This window comes from Benincasa hispida, chromosome 6, assembly GCF_009727055.1.
Source record: "Benincasa hispida cultivar B227 chromosome 6, ASM972705v1, whole genome shotgun sequence".
Taxonomy (NCBI): domain Eukaryota; kingdom Viridiplantae; phylum Streptophyta; class Magnoliopsida; order Cucurbitales; family Cucurbitaceae; genus Benincasa; species Benincasa hispida.
In genome coordinates this window covers 42,308,789-42,328,917 of record NC_052354.1, presented here as the reverse complement: position 1 = coordinate 42,328,917, position 20,129 = coordinate 42,308,789, and the positions used below count along the sequence as shown (strand labels likewise).

The window sequence follows — 20,129 nt, the reverse complement described above, 5'->3', positions numbered from 1 at the left end:
AAGATACTATTAGGATTAATCCACAATCTAATATTTTAATTCTTTTTATTAAAAAGATGTCAGTTAGATCAAAAGCACATTAGACAATAAAGATAATAAATTTATCTTTAATGTCTATGCACAATTCCTAATGTGCCACAGTGCCAGCAAAGAAAGAGTCAGAAAAACTTTCAAAGTTATAAATTGAAAATAAAACAGACTGAATACTTCAAAATAGAACAAGACATCATTTTCAGCCAGTTTCATAGAGATTTGAACTTCCAAATTATAAGAGTTTGTTTTGGAAAAACATGAAACAGAAAACTCATACTGATTCTTGATAGAATAATCTCCAAGTTACACAATTATCTGGCTCATTCTCTTGCAGTAATATTAGGAACAGGGAGTTAAATTCATATAAAACATCTAAAATACTACCCTCTTTTCCCAAGGGGAAAATAACAACACTTAATCAATGGAGCCCAAGAAGAATGCTACATCAAAATTGGTAGAAGTACCCGCAAGTTAAGTCAAGTAAGAACTTACTTACAGCCTGCGGGGCACATCGTATTTTCTTCATATCCTAAATGGTTCGTTTGCAGATCCAGATCTTTCCAGCTTTAGCTTCTTTAACTGTGATTTTTTGGTAGCAATCTCTTGGAAAGGATTTGGTCCACCAAATGAGTGTTTGAATTGTCGGATCTTCTTCCTCTTCCCTTGATCGTATTCTTCGTCCCTATAAAATTTGGCATATAGAAACATCGTCAAAATATCTTACATTTCTTAGCAGTTTTCTATATAAGAAAGCGGTATAATTAGGAGTTGGAAACTTAACTTCCCTTTTGCTAATATCTCTTCATCTATACTATCTTTTGTGCATGCGTTTAAGTTTCTTTTTAACGAGAACTAAGCTTTCATTGAGAAAAAATAAAGAAATACAAGGAACAAAGAAAAATGAGAGCCCACAAAAGACTGAGGCAACCTACAAATGCGGCCTCCAATCAAGTAAAATAAGACCTACCGACTAAAAGAGTACTGTAATCGAAGTCCACAAAGAATTATAGAATCGAGCAAGAGACCAAACATCCAAAAATCTCTCCCGCTCCCTATAGATCCTATTGTTCCTTCTTTCCAAAGCCTCCACTAAATGGCACAAACTCTCACCACAAAAACTTCCTTTTCTCGCAAGAGGGAGTATAATTTGACCACTTTGGGCTGTTAACACATTCTTTCTAAAACAAGCACAAAAAGAAACAGTAGTAAATCTAGTTATGAGAATATTGAAAAGCAATCCAAACGTTCGTATTGATCATATTGAAATGGTAACAGACTATTGTATCTGTCAGATAAATACAGGTTAAAGATATCCCTTTAAATTAATTAAATGCCTATATATTCAAGAAAAAAAATTGAAATAAAGGTCACTATAGCTTGCAACTTCATAACTTTCTTCCCCTTGAGCGGACTATAATCAACTGACAAAGCCATTAGTAAATAAGAAAAAGGTCAATGAGAAATTTTTTACTCACCATTCATCTGCAACATAGCCGATGCTAATATTCTCTGTACCAGTGAACCCATTCTCAGATGAAGGCATGTCTATCCCATTCCACTGCTCGACTGCAATAAAAACAATTTTTGACTCATTAGAAATATAAATAAGTTGTAAAAAGTCTCAGCATCTGCAATCAATAGTATTATAGTATTACTCGTAGGAAAAAAAATTAATAGGATTATAAAGCACAACACTTGATCTTCCCATCAGAAATAGAAGAGTAACGCTTCATAAGATTGCCCTGAATTACTGCAAAATATGCCCTTGCTGAAGAAAAAATGTGCAATGTTTGGATTGAGTCTAATAAAGGTCGGTCATTCAATCATAACAAAGGAAAGTTACAAAAGGGAAATTATCAAAACCTGGGAGTGCTCAACTGAATAACCTATTTTAAAATGAGATTCAGATTGCTCGTGTATAACAATATAAATGTGAATATGGTTAAAGAACACCTTTCCAGAGGTCAAGGTGCATAACAGATATCTTAAGACCCAGTCTAAAAGGCATCATTTCTGATAGATCTACAATGTTTTGAAATATAAGAAATATTACCACAGCAAAGGTTAGAATTTCTCGAATGAAGTAGAATTTACATATCATATAGCAAGAAGGTCATGCAATTAAAACTGGTTCATTACAAGCGTCAGAGAAAAATGTTTCCAGACCTAAAGCATAACAAAAAGAAAATGCAGGAACATGTAGGAAATTGCTTACCAACTGTATTTTGAAAACCGTTGGTATGAACATGATGCAAGCCATCTTGATTAACACTTCTTTTTCTATCTTTTGGATAAATTGCTTTGATGGAGTCATTGTGATTAGCCACTATGAAAGAGTCAGTGCTACAGTTCATTTGATTCATGGTTGCAGGGGCAGAACCTGCCTCTGTCCTTCTCTTTCCACTTTCTTTATCAACTATATCAGTCGGCAACTCCACTTTAAGATCTTCTTTCCTTGCAGAACTACCATTACTGTCTCTAAAACCATGCTTAGACTTATTCCTGGCCTTGCAAGTTGAGATCGAGTAAACAGATTTGGATTTCTCAGATGTAGATGGGCCAAAATCAGATGACATGTCATCTCTACTGAACAAACTTCCCCCAGTGGGACATTTGAAGACTGCAGATCGGCATTTTTTCCTTCTATGTTTCTTTTTCTTACACAGGCTTAAAGATGCCTTGAAAAGAATGTTTGAGCTGAGATGCAAGCTTCCCAAATGGTACTTCAAATGTTTTCTTTTCAATCTCCTGCCATGCTTGGAATCAAGAGTTTTTGAAAGTAAAGGTCCCTCTACCATAGTTGAACTTGATATTTTATTTGACTCATCAGGCATCAACTTTTTACAATTAGAAACATCCCCAGAAGTCGAGTTACCAACAGAAATGTGATTTGAATCACCAAACTGGGAAAAAGATGAACGAGAATAAGTTGAAGAAACAAGGCAACTAACATTGTGTTGAAGGCTGAGGCATTTCAATGGAATATAAAGATGCACCTTGCTACTTTCCAACATTTGTTGACTTGGTAATATTTCAGGGTCAGATTTCTCTAACGTTTTACAGCCAGACTCTTGGGTTGAAGCAGCATTATCATTCTGCACGTGAAACCAAAAGCTTCTTAACAAAATCGGTTTTTTGCAAATCAAATTGGCAACAAATACTCCAACCTGAAAGAAATGCAAACGAATCATAAACTTACAGCCTGCAGGATGGCAGATGTGTTGGCATCAATTAGATTGAGAGAAGTAGAAACTTGGACACCCAAGCCTCTGTCGACATGGTTGATATCTATATGATCTACTTTGGCCAAAGAGCTTTCGGAACTAGTAACATGTAAGTTACTGTTCATACATCTGGGTAACATTGGTAAATTTACTGCTGAACTTGAGTTTGGAACAATATCCTTGTTAGATGTTTTCTGTGGTGAGACTTCCTTCGAAGATATTGCCATGGATACTGTCTCAGGTACCAAGCACCCTTTACTTGCTAGTTCAGTTTCTATCTGGACAGATGGTTTATTTGAAATTGTTTTTGATGGACCTTCGTTTGATGAGTCTTTTGACTCTTTTATCAATCCATCATTGATAGGTTCATTTAATTTCTTTTCAAATGTACAATTTTGTACACGGTTATCCTTCAAATCTCGGTTGACAATGGAATCAGTTCTGTTTAAATTGGTAGATGTTCTCATATTCTCTTTCAAAGCAACATCAACAGGTTTCTTTGGAACAACTTTTCTTCGGTCCCGTACATAAAATAACATGTATGCCTGCTGCTCATAAACTGTCCTATCACCAACATGTGAAACCTGTGACACGCAAATGAATTCAATTTAAGTTCAGATAGAAATTTCATCTCTTAATTATTCACATTTCATGAAAAGAAAACAACACAGTTCACTCGGGTAGAACCATTAACTTTATATCACATACCCGATTGTCATCAAGGGCATACCACATCGCACTGGATGTTCGAACATAACAATAATAGTGACCACTACGGGTGCTACCACCATGATGGACCAGAACCCCATAAAGAGTGTACTTCAAGGCTCCATCCTGGCAATGCAAGAAGCTCAGTAAAACCTTAAGAATGCATAAGCACATAAAGCTACAGATAAAGAAAGCCAAAACATAAAGCACAGGTTCAAGGGATATGACTATTATACATTTTAGAACATCCCAAATTTGAGTAGACAAAAACAATGGTAACTTGATGTAGTCATTGTACTATGACAGCACCAAACCCCCCTTTAATGCTAACTTTTCATGATTAACAATACAGTCATATAAATATTTGATCATCAACACAACACCTTAATGCACTACAACAAGCTCAGAAAATAAAATACCTACCAAGACATCATAGGAAAGGTATGTTTAACAAGCATGGAACAAATTCTTATAGAAGAGTATCACTGTCATAATGAAAGAAGGCAAATAGAAAAGGCAATGTGTTCCAAAATCCAGAGTCTAACACACTTCTCATTCATTTTCTTTATCCCAAGAAGTTCCACATAAACTCTTTTCTCCCTCTTCATGTGTAAGCTAGCTACAGATGTATTATCCTAGCAGCGATCCAGCAATCAGCTAGAACTAGAAGCTGAAAACATAAATTTCCATAAAAATGTGCATGAAATTGCAGAAGCCTTTGTTGGAGAACATTATGTACGATTGAACTTAGTTAGAATTAAAATACAAATATCATGTAGTAATTGAATGATTAAGTTTTTTATTGGAAATTGAATAGTTAGGCTTCCAACAGCATACTATTATTAAGCTAATGATGCACAATACAATAAACAGCTAGCAAGTCAACAACAGCCAAATGAGATCAAATGTGTATGTATGAGAAGCTTACAGCATAGGAACCACTGACAAAAGGTGTCAGATCTAACGTAGGACCAAAATGAATCTTTTTGTGGATCTTTTCTTCGAGATTGTATGACTGAAATCGTTTGAGATGAATAGTTAAGACATAAGGTGCCTTGTGAACTGTGAACTGCTTAAGAGCCTTAACTTTTTGCTTGCATCGTTGACATTGATACTGCCTTTCCCCTCCATCCAATAGCTCAGGAGTGGTGAAGTTTTTAAATGCTTTATAAATAGAATCAGCCTTCACTATGTCCAGACTTAGATCTAAAAATGGATCAAATTTGTTGGAGCAAAAAGAACATTGCATGCATTTGACCTGAAATGATGTACAGCCATCACGTCACAGAATAGTTAACATAGAGGACGATGCCACCTTAAGACATTATTCCTCTTTCCACCATTTCAAGTCATTGACTGATCGTAAATAATATGTTACCTGACTTCGGAGGCGACCACCAAAAATCTTGTGTACCAAACTCTTCTCATAGGCACTAGGAGATTCACTTGGCAGGCCTAAAGGCAAGCAACACTTATGCATCGATTCCAGCAAGTTTACCATGTACTCATGAGCATCTTCTTGTCTAGCATTTCTGAAGTTACGAGATATACCTAAGAGCATGGTTAAGAAATTAACAAATCCAATGTGAAGAACATAACAAAAGTTCCTCTTAACCTTTTTTTCCCCTATCCGTTATTGATACAGTTAACCATTTTCAAAGATCTCAAACAAAACACTAAAAAATTAAAATGACTATAGTATAGTGAATGATAAGGATACATCGCAAATTAGAAACAAGATCCTTTGGTGCTAATATTCTCCCACTCGACTGCAAAGCACGGCTGACATGCTTCTGGATGGCACATAGAGCACAGAATCCAGCTACATGGCCTTCACAAATTAGGAAACTGAATTAGACAAGTAAAACCAAGCATAAAAATTTTAATGCAGACAAGAAAAAGAGCATATTAGCTTGTTATCCTATTCCTATCCTCCCATGTGTATAAGTCCAAATTTTGCATAGAAGGACAGGTTGCATTATTTGTATTTCTGCTTGTCACTTTTAGACGCTAGCTTACAGAGAATACATCATACCAGCTCAAGATAATTGGGAACTGGATTCAAGGGCATGTTTACCAATCCGTAATCATAATTGGTGTAATCATAATGGGATTCCATTGATATATCAATCGTAATGGGACTCAATCGCAAATATAATTGGATTGCTTTTGTTGACGTTTGTTTAAGGGCTGTTTGGGAGCTTATAATGTAACGGGTTTGTAATGGGTTGTAATCCCAAGTCAACATTTGGATTGAGAGCTTTGGGCCCAGTTTGTATAGTTTGTAGTCCCTATTACATTCCCTTCTTCCCACCGTTTTCACGCTTTTCGCACTTCGTGATCCCATTTCAACATCGGTTTTAACATTTCATCATAATCCTGATTCCTAGTAATCTTGATTACATTCAAGCCTCCCAAACAAGCCCTTAGGCATTTTTGCAAAAGTAATTTGATTATGATTGAGACTGTTTACTTTGCATTGTCCGGTATCATTGTCTTCTTACCGTTATCGTTACCGTTTAGGGCCAATCACTAACGATAACAATAATTATGACAAATTGATAATTCTCCTACGGTAATAGTAACAGTATTTAGGTCCCATGTAATTTCCAAATACAACAAAATTGATCATCCTCAGTTTCGCAATCAAATTGCATTTGTTGATTACAGATTTGACTGTGGGCCCCATATTTCATTAGGATTACAGAACACACATAAACAACAACAAATGTAATCAAATGGGTCCACTTTTTAGATTACCATTGATGGATTATGTTTTCAAGGAAACAAACATGGCCTAAATCGAATTAAGGAATACAACCTTAGCATAAATTTAAAGCATGACTGTCAACATAAGCATAACTTAGCAGTTCAGCCATCAGATCTTTCCTTATAGTTAGGCGTTCAAATCCCCACCCCACATTTATTGTACTAAATTATATGCTGCCCACGATTTTTAAAGTAGTATAGAACTATGCATATAATATACCTCACAAGCCATTAGTAAAAAAGCAGTCATTAATGTCTTCCTGTTCAAAATTCTATCAAATCTATAAAATTTTAAATCATATGCAAATTCGTTGTGCCAAAATTTTAGCACGAGGTGAAAACAGAGTAACATACAAGAATTTTGATGCTTCCCGCTTTGAAGATATGCAGCCAGAGGCTCTGTATATGTCAAACACTGCAACACTGAGTTGAGAAAACAGGTGTTCCCAAGATTTTGCAAACCAGCACCCTGCGATAGGTAACCCCATAGTCCTTAAGTTTGATTCCGGAGGTAAAAAGTGGATATTCAGACTTGAGAAAATAACATGGCAAGCGCAATAAAGAATCACGAGCCACCTAAATTAACTGAAGTGAAAAGAAAATAACCTTATTTGCCAAAAAATACAAAACAAAAGATATGCATTTAGAAATTTAAGGAGACAAATCATACACATCCGAGGTTCAAAAATGTATTTGCAAAATGAGCAGTGTGGAAATGTAATGTTGATTTTTCGTGGCTATTAATAACAAACATAAACATAGAAGGAAAGTATACCAATTGCATAAAAGTTGATAGTAAAAAAAAAGATAGGAACGAAAATGGTAAGTAAACTACCAATTACAATGCTCTGGACCGTAGCCCATCCAGAAAGACCATGAATTCCTCAACTATGTAGGAAAAAGTATTCAATGAAAACTAGAAAACAACATGTATGATACGTTTACTTGCAATTAAAGAATATGGTATATAATTCTGGTAAGAAATACATATAACGAAGAATGCAAAAGGAATAGATTATAGAGTAATCGGCAAGATTAGGGAGCAAGAAAAGCAAGGCAGCAACAAAACCAATTTGTCCGAAATTAGCATTGCAATGAGCATGAGATTCAAAACGGCAGTTTTCAAGAATTCTGAAGATATACTCTAAACTACAAATAGACAGAGCATAAAGCCACTGAACAGAGTACAATGAAAAGAAGAGAGAATGCCCAGCCTACATCAAACCTGGCTCCAAACCAAAAACTGATAAAATTAAAATAAATGGATACATATCAATCAATCAAACAATTTGCCAAAAGTCTTAAAACCAACACATAATGACACAACCTCAAAATAAGTCATGGAGCCACTTACAATTCGGCGAAAGGTGATCTCGAAACTGAGCTCGGGGTCCAACCCATTCTCCAAAAGCTCAGACCCATCTAATTTTTTCCCCTTTGGAGCTGTATGATCCACATTAGAACCAGATTTCTGACCAAACGAGCTACTGGGGTTTAGCGTCGTGAGTTCAAAATCGCCGCCGCCGTTATCAAACCCCTTGAAAGTTCTCCTAGCCGGAACATATTCCACCCTCTTCTGAAACAGAGAAAACACTAAATCAGTCGATGTCTCAGGACAATCCGACTGATTATCATCAAAGCCCGGTTTGAAAACAACCCCGTCAGCCATTCGGAAGCCACCGAGAAAAACGCGATTCCAAAGAGATCCAAACAACAATCAGTTTCTAAACCGAATTTTGAGAAACAAAATCGTGGAAAATTCCTCGAGAGAAGGCGAAGGATCGAGGGATTGGGACGGGAGGAGATTAATTTGCAGAGCCTTCGCGCGTTAGCACGGCTTCTGCGAAAGAGAAAGAGAGTGTGAGGCGAAGGAGCCAGTATTAAACCCTACAGAAGTCTTTTTCTTTTTCTTTTTTCCTTTTTTTTAATTTGTCGGGTGTATGTGCGATTACGGTGGCGCGTCACACTTGAGTATTGCTTCTCCCTGTCGGAGAATTCTGGATGATTTTGACCAACGGATGAGTGCCACGTGTTGAGTTTAAGGAGAAAACAGTATTTTCATCCTGTTTATCACCCCTTGCGTTGGAATCTGATTGCAACAAATCAAAATATGACACGTAGAAAATTTAGGGCTCGTTTTTGTAAATATCAAATCAAACCCTAGAAAGGTTCTTTTTTTGAAGTTTTATCTAAATATGGTGATTTAAAAACAATGGATTTTCATTTTTTTTCCTTTTTTCTTCAATGTGTAGTTTAACTTTATCGCAATTTTCAACCTTGTTAGAGTTATAATGTGTTTGGAATGCATTTTTAAGTGTTTAATTTAAAAATTATTTTTAAAAAATTGAAGTGTTAGACAATCACTCAAAATGGATTTTAGAGTGTATTTTCATCAATTTTTATAAAAATGTTTAAATAGTTTTTAAAATATATATTTTTTAAAAAAATGGTAGCATTCAAGTATTTTTGCTTCAAAAAAGTTTTTTTTTTAACTTCTTATTCCCATATTTTGTGTTATTTTCCTTAATTTTAATCTTCTAGGATGAAATACATATACCAAAAAAAAAGTTATTAATAAATTAAAATTAGTTATAGTTTGGAGATGCAAATAAGCTCTAAATTAATTGAATGATTTATGAATTCTTTACTAAATTTTATTTTATTGAAGGGATATTTTTAAAAATAGAAAATATTTACACAAAATAGTAAAATTTACTCATCTTCTCGCTTCTTCCTCTTCCTTTTCTTCGTCTTCCCCGCCTCTGACTCTTTGGATTTAGACCCTTCATTCCTCTCTCCAAAACCTACAAACCAGTCCCCGCCTTAATTTGATTTAGACTCTTCATTCCTCTCTCCAAAACCTTCATAGGCTCGTTTCTTAATTTATTCCCAATTTCTTTAACCCATTTCAACTCATGGTCAAACTCATTACAAGGGCTCGAGATCTAGTAGTGCAGTTGGGCGACGTTAGCAAGATCCAACTTCTTCGACTCATCAGCAGATGCAGAAGCAAGGTCCTTGAGCTTCTTCGACAAATAAATGGCACATATCATATGCAGAAGAAGCTCGATAGTTTGATGAAAATTGGAGAACTAAATAGTCTTGATAGAAATGACATTGCTAGGTTCTGAAAACTTCGATCGAATGTGACATATGGTGGATTTGAGGGAGGACACACTGGATCAAACAGTGGAGAGGGCATTTTCAGCGTGCTTGAGAGATGAAAGTTGAGAGAGTAGATCATTGTGGCGAGAGAGGACCTCATTGGCGAAGTTGTGATTCAAGGATATGGATGGCCTTCTAAAGCTTCTCGGCGGTGGAGGTCGACGAGCCGGAGGAGAGAGCGGTGGAGAAGAAGGCATTGATAGAAGTCTATCAGTGTCTATTAGTGATAGAAACTAATAGAAGTCTATCATTGATAGACGTTGGTAGAAGTATATTAGTATCTATTAGCGATATAGACGTTGTTTCTGTAAAAAATTTGACATTTTTTCTATTTGTGAAAATTTCTCTTTATTAAAATTAAAATAAATGAGTTTATTTAAGATTATTTTACCGTATCTTAATTATTAGATTTTGTATGAAAATAAGAAATTTAGATATATTAACAAGATAGCATATTCTCTAATATAGTGTGATTAATTATCTATAAATTAAAGACGATTATTAATTTATATATAGTTTCCCTACGACTTAGATTTTGTATAATGGATGCACATACAAATAACATTTGAAATAAATTCTATATATTTTTTTCGTACTAGCTAACAATTTACATTGATTTCCTTTATTATCTATTTACAGTGAAATCAAATGTATTTTTATTTTGTCTTTCATTTTGTAATGAAAGAGAAAGAGGGTAGTGAATCATTTTTGCAAACCAACATCGATTTGTTTTTTAATTTATCTTTTTGTATTAGTGTTAACGTAAAGATTTAAATAAATGGAAAGTTTCAATATATTATTCGAATTAGTGGAAATTATTTTAATAAATTAGTTTAATAAACTTTTCAAAAGTATTAACCGCCAAATATAAAATATAGGATTAAATTCATTAAACGAATAACATAATTATCAATATATATATATATAAACACATATAAACTTATATTTTAAAAATTTAAACACGAGCATGGCACGTAGCAACAAACTAGCACTATTGAACTAGCCAAAATGAGCAAACCTCAATTTGTAGTGTGTTTATACTATCAACCTTGAAGTCAGAGAGTCGATTCTTCACCCCACGTATTGTTGATATATATATATATATAGTAAAAGGTAAAAACACTGAGATCGGCCATATATGAAAACAAAACCACTTCAAATAAATATAGGTTGAGATTGAGAATTTGTTTCCCTTTGGACAGATCCAATTCCTGTTGGGGAGCCAAAGCTTGACTAATAAGGATTGCCAGCTTGAGTCGGCAAAAATCCTTGAATCTTCGTGAATGTTTCCTGCTTCACTTAACACATGATTTTTTAGATTTTTGAAAGGCTTGTGCTCAAGCTCAATAGGTAAGATAAAATAGGAACCATAAGAGAAAAATATCTCAATGAGTGTGGATCTTCTGAGATTTGGAAAAGGATATAAGGGGCCTCGAGACTCAGGAGCTTCAAACAAGTGATTAGTATTTTCCTTTCCTACGATGTATGCCACTGGGTCCATCAAGTATACCACTGAAGGGTCTGCTTCCCTAGTCTTAGCGGAAAGCTAGTGATTGCCAATTCCTTTTATCATTCCTTCAATCCAATCTCACAAACTTGTTACATTTCCGGTCATTTTTTAGTCTTCATAGAGCTAAAGTTTTGCATTTCCAACCATATTGGACTTTCTTTTATGGCGAAAAGGTGCCTTACAGCTACTCCAGCTTGGTAGTTTCTATTGTCTATCCAGGGTTGAGCCATGGGGTTTGACGACAAACTTAAAAAGCCACCTACGAATGCTTTACGCCAAATCATTTCAGTTAATACTTGCATCCTCTGTATTACCGCAGCTACTGGCACAGAGTTAGTTGATGCTTATTCCCCAGATACCGTCATTATTTCTTCTACGGGAAAAGAAGTTCACGACCTGTAGGCCTTCTACCTCCACATGGCATTGTTCCGTCAGGCTTTCACTCATTGCAAAAAATTCCCCAGTGTTGCCTCCCGTAGTATACGTCTCACTACTAATTCAAAGAAAGAGGATATTAATACAAACAAGGATCCCATCTATCTCTTTTACTAAGAGAATTATTACTTTTTTAAAGTTTAAGTTTCGTTTTTATTTATTTTTTTAAAAGAAGGTTTGGTACAGAAATAAGGAAGGAGTTTAGTTCGAACCTACCTCCTTTTCCTTTTTTGAATTTCGTTCTCATTCTTTGCTTGAGTTTGTTTATAAACAATGTAAGGATAGAGGCAGTTTGATGAGACTTCATCGGATGATTGCACTGAACAGGAGGGTAGTAGATTACATAAAATAAAGAATGCAATAAATTATAAATAAAAAAAGTAAATAAATTCGTGATTGCATCACAAACCCCATTTCATTTAAATTCGGTATAGATAAAAGATCTTGCTATGTTATACTATTCAATTCTCGACGATGAATCGATTTGATCGTTATGGGATCCCTTGTTTATTCTCGTAGTCTTAGGTTTTGTTCGTTAGTGAAAACGAGATGAAATGGAAATATTTCATACCTGATATCGACCTCTCTTTTCCCGGTGGGTGTGGTGGTAGGAAAAAGTCTCAGTATAGAGTACAGTAAGAAGAAAACTTGTTGAGATTCATATCGCTATATGGTTGGCAAAGCAAGGACGACTTCAAAACAAGTATACCATGCTTCTGTTAAAGACATTGGTCTTGTCTAATATATATGAGATATATGATTATATGACACCAGACCTCCCCCACCCCCTCTCCTAAAAGTCAAATATTCATATTTATACGTCTGACTCTTGATCTACAATGATGAATAGTTTGACAAAGGGCACCGGTTCGGAACAGTGTTAGTCACAATCTACCTTTCCCTTATTAGATTCAGATTCAACAAATACTTTTTTCACCCCTGAGACTCTCTCTTTTAGTGGAATTCTACGGGAACAGGTATTGGGGGGAACGTCTTCCGAGCAAACTAGCATCGATACTTTAACTGGCTTGAAAGCCTCCCAATAAAAGAAAAGAAATACGATGTGTGAATATCAACAACAAACTGACAATGAGAATCAAATTTAAGATTTATTGAAAATACATAGATTAAAATTGGACAATTGAAAATGTATTAATTAAAATTGAACAAACGTCAAAATATAGGATTGATATTGTAACTAAAATAATATGACTTTTAAACGAGATTATATAAGTCAAAAGGTTTTTTCCCCCTAAATTTGGGTTTGTGTCAAATTATTAGCCCCCAATAATTAAAGCAAAAAATCAATGTTAAAATACTATTTTTATCTATGTACTTTGGAGTTTGTACAATTTTAATCTTCATACTTTCAAATGTTCAATTTTAGTGTTTGTACTTTCGATAAATATGAATTGTTGATCTTGTAGCGGTTGAATAAAAAATAGCTCTGGTCTGGTAGTAGTGAGTGTAGCTTACTTTCCGTAGTGTGCTATTGATCTCGAGCTCTGGTAAGCCTTAAGGAAGCTAGAACTTCTCCAACTATGTAGTTCCTCAAAGTTATTTTCTTTTTCAAAATTGGTTCAATAATAATAATAATTTTCATGCAAAAAATATATTATGTGAGTATGTTTCCAAAATTATAGTAAAATGTTAATAAATAAATAAAAAAAATATTTGAAAAATTAAGAAATAAACTAGTAATAGCAATAGGGATTAAATTTAAGATTTATTAAAAGTATGTTGACTAAATTTGAACAAACTTTTATGTACAAAGACTAAAATGATATTTGAACTAGAAATCAATTATGCAACCAAAGTTTTTTTTTCTAGTCTAATAGAGATGAGAGATTCGAACCACAAATCTTTAAATTACTAACACGTACGTAGTTGAGTTATGTTCTTTTTGGTAGTTGAAATATTGTTTACTTACTACAAATTGGCAAAAGCTAGAATTAGAATGAAAATTTTGAAATCAATGTAAATGGAAAAATGCTACTCGTTTGATGTTGTTTGCTATGAGTCATCTACAAACGAAATTAGAAACTCAATGACGTTTAGCAAAAACCATTAAGAATCGAAATAAGTGAATCATACATGTTGCAATTATTTAGGTCCCGTTCGGTAACTATTTAGGTCCATTTGATAACTATTTTGGTTTTGTTTTGGTTTTTGAAAATGAAGCATATTTCTTTTTTATTTCTTACAATAATTAAATGTTTAGCCAAATTTCAAAAATAAAAATAATTTTTTAAAAGCTATTTTGTTTAGTTTTCAAATTTTGGCTTTTTTTTTAAATAATTGGTAAAAAGTAACTAATAAAAAAAGAAATTTAGAGGTGAAAGCAGTGTCTATAATCTTAATTTTCAAAATCAGAAACAAAAAACAAAATGATTACAAAACAGATCCACTATTTTTTTTTTTAAATTAAGCCTATTTCATCCACATTTCTTACAATGATTCGCATCTTTCTTAAGTACAATGGTTGAATTCTTAGCCAAATTTCAAAAATAAAAACAACTTTTTCAAGTTACATTTTTAGTTATCAAAATTTGGCTTGGTTTTTTAAACTATTGATAAAAAGTAGATAACAAAGAAAAAAAATTGAAGGTAAAAATAGTGTCTATAGATTTAATTTTTAAAAACAAAGACAAAAAAACAATTTGATTATCAAACGAGACCTAAACTACTTTTTTAATTTTTTATATATATTATCATCGAAAGGTCAAGACTGATTTGACCCTCCACCCTAAACGCAAAATTACAATGGCAATAAATTTACTTTTGTTTACTAATTTATTTAGAAACGAAAAACAACTAATTAAAATGAGATTAAATCGACTAACGAATATTCATATAGTTTTTAGGGTTGGTTGCAAGTATAATACTTTGGGCCAAAGGTAATTGTAGTTAAGAGTGAGCATGATATACCAAAAGTTGAGTCGACCCACCAAAGTCAATTGAATCGTTGGCAATCAGTCGGAGAATAGGAGGGGCTCGATCGGCGTCAGTTTGGAAAAAATTCAAACAACATTTTTTTTAAAAAAAAATTAAGAATTAAATCAACCAAAACCGACTAATCGGCGGCTGTTATGCACTCCTAGATGGTCGAAGTTGGTTTGAACATTTACTAAACCAACCATAGTCTGTTCGGTAGTAGTTTGATTGGAAAATCGACTTGCGAACGACTGCTACACATCCTTAATTGCAGATATAGCAAAATCCAAAAAAAACTTGCAAATATAGCAAAATGAACTTGAGCCCATACAAAAAGTCAAAAAAAAAAAACCCACAATATGATCACAATCCATGACCCACGACCCATGATTTGCACATTTTTTAACCAACCTGCTTCTTCCTCGTTTATTCAATAGTCATAAATCAGTTGCTCAATTCCTCCGTTTCTTTAATAATCCAGGTCTACTAATAAATCAGTTGCTCGAAAGTTTATCTTTTGTTTCTTTGATAGTCAGAAATCAATTGCTCTTAAGTTTTCCTTAATTGCAAGATATCAACAATCTAGTGATCTTCACATCCACAACTTCATCTTCGCAATATTCTTTCTAATTTTTTCATCACTGATTTCTTATTTCATCTTAATTTCTTTCTAAGGAAGTCGGTTAAACCGGATACTGATAATCATGAATCTTAATCATGACTTGTATTCATTTTCTATGAATATCCTCGTGGAGTTGGTTTCAATATTCTTGAATATTTATAGGAGTTGTATGCATTTTCCTATATGGCTTGTGTGGTTATTTTGCGACGATGAAAATATGCTTCAAATCATAATCTATCGCAATTTCTTTTTTATTCTACTTGTTTTTTTACTCATTAATATGTTCCTTTCACGAATAGATGTACAACAACAAGAAAATAAGCTTCATCAAAGGAGAAACCTCTTCAAGAAAAATAAGAAATAGAAGAAGAGTTAGGTATGATACAATGATGATAGACTCTCACCTGTATACTAATAAATCGTGATAAAATTATATAGAAGTATGTCATTGATAAAATTATAAATATATGCACTTCGATAGATTATGATCAATATATTTGTAGATCATGAAGTATATAGAAGGATGTCACTGATATAATGTGACGTCCCAAAATTTTAAGGTAGTTTCACAATTTGATTATCTTGAATTAATTGAGACTTTTATTTTTGATTTTTCAAGTTGGAATTTAATTTGGGTGGAGGAAAAAAATATAATTCAAATTTAATTGGTAAAGGATTTTGGAGACTTGAATTTAAGTTGATTCTTTTTGGAATTTGTTGGTTGAGAGATTTTACGGAGATCTTTTTTAAGGGAAAGGAAAAAGAGAATAAATATTATATATGTTTATTGGGGTCCCTCAAGAAGTGTGCCAAAGGAAAAAAGAAAAAAGAAAATTTCATCTTCTTCTTCCCCCTTCAGCTGCGCGACCCATCCCCTGGGTCTTTTCTTCAGCCGCCGCTCACCCGCCCGTTTCCGCCGTGACTCATCGCCTCCCCCCTGCTTGGTCCGTTGACGCCGCTGCTCGCTTATTCAGACCACGCGCCGTGATCGGATTCGATGTCGCCGCTCGAGCCAGTGTCTGCGCCTGCCCAGCCGCCTGATTTGTTCGTTTGCCGCCCGTTTTCATCGAAAATCACCGCCGCGCCTCGCCGTTGTTGGTCGTCGTGCGATTGAAGGTCTTGATTGGATTTTTCTTGAATCGGTTTGAATGTCCATGGAGTATTGGTCTAATTTAAGTCACACCCCTAATGTTTAAAGCTTAGATCGAGGTTTTAAGACGTTTAGCAACACTGTCCAGCAGCTTCTACGGTGGTTTTGGACGATTTCAGATACTTTCTGTTCGGAAACTCCTGCTTTCTAAACCCATATTCTATTTTACAATAAACATGTCATCGAAGTCTTTTAGTGAAGGTGTTATTGAACATGCGAATGACACATTTTAGACTTTAAATCCAATAAACCAATAACTTTTTTGTTATAACACGAATACTTGAACAAACATAAAAATAATACTAAGTTCGAGTAATAACTAAAACGGTCTAGATTAGGTTGGACATCTTATGTTGGGGACACTATTAACACATCCACTATGGATGTGGATGTGATCCTGAATCGTGCGAGTGTGGCATCCTATGCAATGAGTGAGATTGATTAATCAATTCAATGACCTAGATAACTCAATTTGAGTGATAGATAGCTGGGACATATTATTGCAAGTTCGTTCGCTCATACTCGCTTCTAGGGCTAGTAGATAAATTGTTCCCTTAAATATCTTATTAAACAAGAGACCCCACCATCTCTTTGGCCAAAATGGTTAGACCACAAACCAATTGTTCATCATCATGATCAGGAGCAACGATATATAATTACAGGGATAAAGGAGCAATAATCGGGCTCATGATCCATTAAGTCCTCATGCTAGTTCATGATGGACTAAACCTTAGGACAATGTGATGAGATAATTTGAAACATTCAAATTCAGTTCGGGGAATCATCTTATCTTAAATTATATGTGATATAATTGACATACTTATATAGTTTACTTGGAAGAGTTCAAAATATTTAAATATGATTTAAATATTTAAATGGGGTACATGTTCAGGATAAGTGTTTTATTAACTTAATATTTGATATTAAATTAAGGGAAATTCTTATCAATAGAAAAATCCTAAAAATATTTACACTTTATAGCAAAAGTTCTAGAAGTGTTTTGTATTTTTGGAATTTTTTAGTATAAATATTTTTAAAAAGACCTCTTAAATTAATTAAATTATTTAATTATTTCTTTAAAATTAATTTTATTTGAAATCAATTATTTGAACTAATTTGATTTAAAATTTAAATGTATGAAATTCAAAATTTAAAAATTAAATTTCATTTTAAATTAATCTTATGAAAATTAATTTAAAAAAGAAGAAAAATGGGTTAGTGGGTTTATCCCACTTTTTCACCTTAAAACACCTTTTAATTCCACTTAAGTTAATGGTGATTTGGTGTAAAATTTGGGTGATTTTCATTTTGCATGGTTTCTTCTTTAAATAGAAGAATAATCAACTGAATTTTTTTTCATGCAGTTTGAACATTTGAAGGTGATTTTGTTTATAACATTTCATACACCAAAAAATATCAACTCTCTCAAAATTTTCTTAAATCTCACCACAATTGGGATCCCACAATCCATTCTAATATCAGAGAATAACGGGAAGACTCTAGCGGTGGTCCACGACGAGTTTGTGTTCTGATTCGTGCAAAGGAGTTGTTGAATTTGGAGTTCTACAAAGGTTATGCTCCAAAAACCCTATATATTCGCTTATGGACATGCGTGCTTGATCTCTAAAATCAATATAGTTAGAAGATCTTAATTGCTTCCATATGATAATTGTTAATACCAACAATTGGCATTAGAGCATGATTTAAGTACTAAATTTACGTTAATTTTAGCTTGATGGGTGTTTTTTATGAAATGAATGCAATTTGTTAAAATGGATATATTACAGTTTTGGCATTTATGTTACAATTGTTGTAGTTGACTCATTGTTTATGGGCCTTAATGTGCGAAAAAGGGTCTGTAAATTTGTTAGAGTAATTAAAGTTGAAATTAGGCTATAATTGGAGAAGATATGGAGCATGTGAAACAAGAAAATGAAGTTAGTTATGCTTATGTCAAGAGGCGTCGCGACGCTCTTCAACAGCGTCGTGACGTTGTTCTTCGTCCAACCAAAAAGGGCACGTGCATAAGAAGGCGTTGTTTTTCATCCAACCCAAAAGCGCGCATGCACGAGGATCTAGTTCAACCATTTCTAGTCCAGTTCAGCCAGTTTTAAGTCCTGGTGGTCTAGTTTGCCCTATTTGCAGCCTTGGAGGTCCGATTCAACTGGTTTATGAGCGGTTCAGAGCAGTATGTGGATTATTATTGTAATAATTTAGGTATTTACTTGATTAGAATGCCAAAATTTGTCCGTTTCAGTGTGTGTTTAATTAGTTATGCATTATGAACGTATGTTTAAATTAAATAAATCTTGTTTGTGCATAAAGTATGCCATGTAGATTTAAAATCCCACCATAGGAAAGCATGTTGCATGCATTGAAAGTATGTTATAAATGTTATAATGTATAATATGTATGGTTAGGGTTTCATGACATTTGATATAAACTGTTATATTAAATTATGGAATGTTGATGTATGTTATAAATTTGTCTAAGTTATAATTTTTACAAAATGAATTAGACTTTTAAAATCTATAACAAAGATAAATGCATGTTCACTCAGGGTTGACAAATAATAACTTTTTTTAAATAGTTAAAATAGATAGCTATCTTGTCAAACTTTGATTACAAATTCACCCGAGCTAATCTTGTCTAAGGCTGGAGGTATTTAAGTTGATGGTTTACGAAACACCTGCTTTCTGGGGATTTAGTCGGTTCTTGAGTATTGTTAACCCAATTTTATGAATATATATGAGTGATGTGAGGTAATAAATTGGTTTATCATTTAGACATCATAGGTTAAATCCAAATATAAACGTTATACTTATATAAACACCTAGACGTTGGGATTGGTATCCTAATTCTCCCGATGGTCTCGTAGTTTGTAAACCTTTTGTACACACATTGTTATTAATAAAATAAATGTTATTTTATTTGCATTTACTCATATCCAATAAATTAAGACCCGTAGTTATTTCATATAACTTAAGCATGTACGTGAGATATACAAGTGGATCGCGCCTTAAGTAATAACCTAAATGGTCTGTAGTATAAGGATAAAGGAGGGATACCTTATCCTGGTGACACTATGGATACGACCCGCTTTGTAGATATTAACAAGTGTTCTAAAGTGCTACAGATGGTCTACTCCTAACCATTCATGTGGAAACATGCGAACAGGGGTGTCCTATACAAAGAGTTTATATAAGACCGAACCACGAGATGATTAGCCTCTTTATATAACGTCGTTGATAATTGAGACTTACAGTTCACTAAAATGACCATAGGTGACATGATCTTAATCCTGAGTGTTTTGGGAACTCATGTCTATGAGGGTGGTCCTTTGATTAGTATGGGTGAGAGTGACCAGATTGCCAACGCAATAAGCCTACCTTTTTGGGGATTCGTCTGATTGGAGAGTTGGGTGAAGGAACTCTTATTCAAGAGAATCCATGAGCGAAAGCAAGATCTTTCCAAGCCCATTATGACAGAATTAAAGGCATCACAAACACACAGAATAGTTTATGTTTCTTCTAACAAATTACAACATGCTTTCATAATTAAATACAAAAGGAATGAGAG

At 33.8% G+C, this 20,129-nt stretch overlaps 1 protein-coding gene across 2 annotated transcripts; it reads right to left on the bottom strand.

Moving 5' to 3' along the window:
• Positions 1-278: 278 nt before the first annotated feature.
• LOC120079559 (ubiquitin carboxyl-terminal hydrolase 23) lies at positions 279-8,607 on the bottom strand. 2 transcript variants are annotated; one of them, XM_039033787.1, is made up of 12 exons: positions 8,392-8,607; positions 8,089-8,310; positions 7,089-7,203; positions 5,686-5,796; positions 5,344-5,516; positions 4,894-5,223; positions 3,966-4,091; positions 3,233-3,841; positions 3,030-3,128; positions 2,249-2,936; positions 1,509-1,599; positions 279-715 (listed from the first exon to the last, which is right to left on the bottom strand). In XM_039033787.1, exons 1-12 carry the CDS (start codon positions 8,401-8,403, stop codon positions 556-558), a joined length of 2,736 nt encoding a protein of 911 aa, XP_038889715.1. In that variant the 5' UTR covers positions 8,404-8,607; the 3' UTR covers positions 279-555. The 2 variants fall into 2 exon arrangements, with proteins under 2 accessions (XP_038889715.1, XP_038889714.1); XM_039033786.1 differs by having other exon boundaries at positions 8,089-8,607.
• Between the last annotated feature and the right edge of the window lie 11,522 nt (positions 8,608-20,129).

What these genes read in the sequence shown, in the direction of transcription:
- LOC120079559 (XM_039033786.1), bottom strand. Translation starts at nt 8,403, where the DNA reads ATGGCTGACGGGGTTGTTTTCAAACCGGGCTTTGATGATAATCAGTCG. An exon ending in TCTTGTTTCTAATTTGCGAT is followed by an intron (nt 5,517 to 5,685) that starts GTATCCTTATCA and finishes CCATGCTCTTAG; the next exon opens with GTATATCTCGTAACTTCAGA. An exon ending in CGGTTTTCAAAATACAGTTG is followed by an intron (nt 1,600 to 2,248) that starts GTAAGCAATTTC and finishes TTTTTATTGCAG; the next exon opens with TCGAGCAGTGGAATGGGATA.